At 45.6% G+C, this 5589-nt stretch overlaps 1 protein-coding gene across 1 annotated transcript in view; it reads right to left on the minus strand.

Annotated features, from left to right (window-relative positions):
* USO1 (USO1 vesicle transport factor) overlaps nucleotides 1-5109 on the minus strand; it is a gene marked incomplete at its 5' end in the record, with an annotated part of 44667 nt that extends 39558 nt beyond the window's left edge. The window contains one exon of the mRNA XM_026090082.1: nucleotides 5008-5109. Within this exon, the coding sequence (XP_025945867.1) occupies nucleotides 5008-5109 (102 nt within the window). The remainder of the gene's footprint in view (nucleotides 1-5007) is intronic.
* Nucleotides 5110-5589: the final 480 nt, after the last annotated feature.

Genomic DNA, 5589 nt, shown 5'->3' on the forward strand with positions numbered 1-5589 from the left:
GGGCGGGGCGCGCGCGGGACCCGCCCCCGCGCCCCGAAACTGCTGCTGCTGCTCTGGCGGCGCTGAGGCGTTGCGGTGCTAGAAGCGCCTTAGCTGCAGGCACGGGCGGGCACCGGCGCTTGTCTTCTTTTTCTTTCTTCTTCGCTTTTAAACTTCTCCTTCCACAAGCATGGATTGGGATCCCCCCCCCACACACACACACTTCACCTTGCAGCCCCAGCACCCTGCAAAGCAGGTGGCACCAAGCAGCCCCCCCTGCCTGCCCCCTGAGTAAGCACAGGAACAGCTGGGCCCCCCGCTCAGCTGCACTACCCACATGCAGGAAATCAAGTATGTACCCAAATACTTGGCTGGACAGCAACCTAAAYAAAATCAGTTTGTCTGAAGCATAGCCAGCTATTCTCAAAGCAGCAGTGCCAAATATTGTTTTCTGAAATCATCACTTGGAAACACATGAGCCCAGCTCTTCTGCTAAGTCATCAGTAGTTGCATATGCCAAAAAGCCATCATGGAGCTATTAAACTGACTGCCAGATAAAGCTTTAGCTGTAGTGGTTTTACTCTGTGACAGAGTTTTGAGTGCTTCAAGAGGAACAATGCTCTTTGTGCATTCGCTCTATCAGTTACTCATTCCACCACTACTAACTCCTTACACTAACTCCTGCATGCGCTTAATGCAACACCACCTATTTAACATTCCCAGGTAAGCTAGAGGCCCATTCCAATTCATTACATAACCAATGACTTGCACAACTGGTTAACTCAGTTGACAAACCAAAAGGTGTTTTCAGGCCTTACCCCAAATCCTGTAACTCCTTTTCACATTAATGACTTTTCCATCAGTCCTTCAGCTGCACAGGTTTAGAAAATAATTTAACAGGCTGCACCAGGTCAGCAACAAATGCAGAAGATGAGACATTCCTGTTTCTATGGTCTGTCCACTTATACTGATTTGCTGTTTCTTTGAAATCCACAGCAGTGGCCGTATACACCAATTGCTCCATCCTGACTGGAAGAATACTGCATGTATTGCTGCATCACTTCCACCTGGCATTAGTAGAGCCAAAAAAATATCCCTCCTCCTTGTAATTATTAGCCTCATTAAGCATTTTAAATAGGATAAAGTATGAGAAGGAAGAAAAATCATCACTTTGGGATTATTCCAGGTGGCACCTTCTCAAATCAACTACTTCTCCATTAATTGTAAATTGAAACAAAAGCCCTCAAAAGAGCTATGCTTTTCTCCACAGTTGTTTGCACCTATGCACATTTCTGCCTGCATTTTCAATAGCAAACAACAGCATAAAGTAGTAAACAGCTCTAAATATCATATCACTTCCTAGCATGTTTTGCTATGTATTTGCTCAGAACCAGCAACAGATGTGTGGTAGGCTGGGGGAGTTAACTTACCTCAAAACCAAACCCCATGCACCCCTGTAACAGACTGTTCTCCTCCTGGAGCCTCAAGGGCTTTATGTACCCAGAACAACTCTGCGATTAACCTTCAGGCTTAGAATTTAGAAGTACGGCTTTTTTATAATGGGGGAAAAAAAGGAAAACAGGATAAAAATCAGAACAAGAATAAAGAAACTATATTATTATTTTTTAGGAAGGCAATCAACTCAGAGACAGAAGCTTATCCAGATACCAGTGACAGTTCAGTCTAAGAGAAGAGCAATAGGTAGTTACATCTCTTTCAGATGCTGAAGTTCACATCATTTGATGAAGCTCTTGCAGCCATTTTTGTATTCCATACTGAGGAACAATATCCAAGCAGCAGCGCTCCGAGTAAATCAGGTTTCCCCAGTAATCTACAAGGCATTTTATCTGCATACCCGCTTCCAGGCTAGTGTTGCTCTCCTAGTTACTGATGCCATTTTTTTTTGTTTGTTTTTTGTATGTTTGCATATTTAAATACAGCAAATTTTATAGCAACAGTAGCAAATAAACACAGAAAGGAACTGCCAATTTTACTTGATTTCAATTAAATTTCATTGGATTTCAATTTTCTTTTTTGAAATTGCCTTGGAATAAAAGCAACTTGCTATTTAGATGTGTGGCCCAGGCACTTCCAGACTAGGACTCAGTTAGGACCCTTTGAGCTCTCATGTAATTGTCTGCTACAACTGCTACTGGTCCCTGAAATTATTAGCTCAAAATTGAAGTACTTACCATTAAATTAACATGGTAATCTAGGTAAATAGGCAAGGGTTGTTTCTAATGTATTTTTAAGAGGCCCTTTCCCATGAACAAAAGTAGTATATACAACTGTTTCTCACTTTTCACTCACTGAATTCATGGCACAGTTTTTCACTTCATTTCAGGGAGTAAATTCCCTTCTTTCCCAAAAGGAAGCCTGTACAGTCTTCTCTTTCCATCCCAATCTCTAAATTTATTTCTACTATCAGCATTTTAGACTCAGCTGTCTGTGACTATGAAGTCCCTGCAATAGGGGCAACTTGCTCCTGTTCTTCTGTCCCAGGCTTACAACAGCTGGCATCTGTTATACCAAGATGGGATCCTCAGTGATACAAGTAAATTAGATTTCCAGAGTTATACAAAAGGTCAGCTATACTAAAACATTAAGAAACAAGCAAACCAGCTTTCCACATATCTGCTGTAATTCTGAACATATTTAAGTGGACTACCTAACATTTTACTATGAGAGATTTTTGGTTCTCCTCCCCCCCCCATCAGCTGAGGAATCAAAACACATTTAGACTAAAACACATAATCAAAACTCCACATTGTGAGGCAAATTAGATAACTTATTCTTTAATTTTTCTACTTGTTACTACATAAAAGGAAAAGGTGAACAAAATTAACAAATATTTTGATATCACATCAAAATAAAGCTTTTTAACATTCTAAAATATGGCTTCCTCACCCATCTAAAGACACCAAAACCAACATATTTGTCAAAAAGATTTGATATCACAGAACTCATACCACAATAGGCTTCAGTGAAGCAATTTTATTCAATTAAAACTGCATGTCTTGTAGTAACAGAGAAGTAAGCCATAATTACCTCCAGTCCTCAAGAAGCTACACAGGCTTTTGGAGGTGGCAAACCTCTCAACCTAATAAAGAACAGACGCAGAACACTTGCTTCTCCTTCCTGCACAACTAAACAAATACACACTTGCAATTCATCTTGCACCTGCACTGCATTCTCCCTCTTGGGGGGAAACACCTCTGTTAACCAGTTGCCTTTTCCCCAGCATGAGTTTCCCTAAAGGACTAGCAAGCCCCAGCTTTCTCTGAAACTACAACTTCCAGGGTGCTTTGCTGTGACACTAGGCTTATATTGAAACCTTAAAGCTGGCCATACATTTTCTTTTACACTGGTAAATGAAAAAGCAGTGTTAGACAGCTCAGTTTTCCCTATATGGCTACCAGCTGGCATGGAGAGTAGAGGATTTTCAGCTTGCTGGGCAGCAGGAATATCATTTGCTGAGGTCAGCTCACCTGGTAACAAGAGCCAAGCAGAATATTTTACAGCAAACAGGGCCATGTCAGCAGTTTCCTGGGCCAAAGCAGGAAAAGGCTGGTCTGCGTTAAGACCACACATTTAACCCTGACCTAGCTCTGCTCTTCCCACCTAGTGCAGTGCTGCAGACTGCACTGGAGTGAGAGGGGCTGATCTGCAAGTCCTTTGCCATTACAAGCACTGTTTGCCCACTTCCTAGCAGTGATTCCGCTTTGCAAAATTTGGCTAGAACCAGGCCTTCCACTTTCTGCCTGCATCCAAAAGTGGAATCAAAAGGATGAACACAACTCTTAATTGGTGTGATTATAAAGCAGGGCCATAAGGCAGCTTTTGCATCATTTGCCTCTGTCCTAGTTTGTGAATTTCTGGGATGCTCTCTCATACCAAATGGCCAAATACCAGGAAAAGAGAAGGGGGAAAGAAAAAAAAAAAAAGCAGCATGTATTTCTAGAGAAAAATAACCTTGGATACCACCAGGGTTAAGAAAGGAAAGGTCAGCTGAAAGGCTGAAACAAACAGGAGGCCAAAAACAAAAGTGGAAAGAAAAAAACCCTAGTTGTTTCACATAATATACATGACATATTATTGCAAATAAGATCTTACAACAACAGCACTTCATTCTAGGAAATGCTGTGCCTGACACAGATGTTGGTGTTTGCCAGGCTTCTTTTCCTAGGATGTCTCTTTGTGGCAGCCTTTACATATGCCTCCATAGAGTCCATGCCATTTCCTAGGTGGATTGCTGATTACAATTTACAGGTGCCAACYGTAACACTTCTTGGGAAAATTTCACCTCCTGCCCTTGCCAATGAGAAAGGTTCACGTATTTCCTTTCTGAAGCCAGTGGCAAGCARAAAAGACAGAACTCACCAGAAATGCTGAAGCTGGGCAACAGAAGTCAAAAAAACCAGCATGTCCTTCTAAAATACTGAAACCATGATTGCAAAGTTTTCCATCCTTACATATAGAGCTTCAGTGAAAGACAGGTGATTTGCTCCTGAAGCAGGGGTTTGTTGTGCCCTGGCACACACCCGTGAGTCCAGCTTTTCTTACCTTGGGAAGGAGATACTGCAGTGGTAACTGTGTTTGCTGCTGACCTACTGAAATAGTTATTTGATATGTGAACCTCAAAACCGTTACCTGTTTTGTTCTTCAGCATACCTCAAATGCACATACTGAGAAATGCTTCCTTAATTTTGGTGAGGAATTAAGAACTAAGCAAGCTGAATGGGGGAAAGCTTGGTATAGAATAGCACTTTTAGACTAACTTGAACTACATCCTTTTATTTATTAGGTTGCTGGAGAGTTCTGCCAAATGCAAAACATGGCAACATTTAGCTGAAATCGACCCCCCCCCCCAAAAAAAAAAAGTGCAAATGGTGAAAATATCAGCGTGAACATAGTGACGCTGACTGCCAAGGAGCCCGTGCACTGCTGAGCCGCGCTGACACCGAAGACACCCCCGCCTCGACTCCACCACATCCCACAGCGCAGCCAGCACCTGCTGCAGAAACATACCTTTGTTATATTACTGCGAAACACGCAAAACCAGTCAGAGAGCACAAAGAACTCCGGTAGCTCTCGTGCCGGCAAAGCCGCAGCAGCTGAGGAAAAGGCACCTCAGCGGTACTCGAGCGCCGGGGCACTGGGCGCCGCCACCGGCTGAGGGGAGCCATGGCTCGCCCCGCAGCCTTCCCCGCGGCCCAAGAAGCCGCAGCGCGGCTGCTTCCGCCGGCGGCTCCCCGCCGCACGGGCCGGCACCCGTCGGTCCGTTAACGGCCGGCACGCGAAGCCGGCGCCCCCACCGACGTCACCGCGGAAGGGCGCCGGAGATTGGCCCAGGGCGCCCGAAGGGGGCTCCGGCCCGCGAACGCAGGGGTAGGACAATACGGCTGGCGCGGCGGCAACGCATGCGCGCTCGCTCTCCTCCCCCCCCCCGCTTGTCCCCTCCTTCCGCGCAGGCGCGGGCGCACGCACGCACGCACAGGCACGCGCGCACGGGAGCCCCAGCCGCCCCTCCCCCGCCCGGCCGTGACATCGCTGCCGCCGCCGCCGCCGCCGCGCCCGGTCGCCCCGTCCTCCCCCCGCTGCGGGACCCGG

The sequence above is a fragment of the Apteryx rowi genome, unplaced genomic scaffold (assembly GCF_003343035.1).
Source record: "Apteryx rowi isolate R43461 unplaced genomic scaffold, aptRow1 scaffold_85, whole genome shotgun sequence".
Classification (NCBI taxonomy): Eukaryota; Metazoa; Chordata; class Aves; order Apterygiformes; family Apterygidae; genus Apteryx; species Apteryx rowi.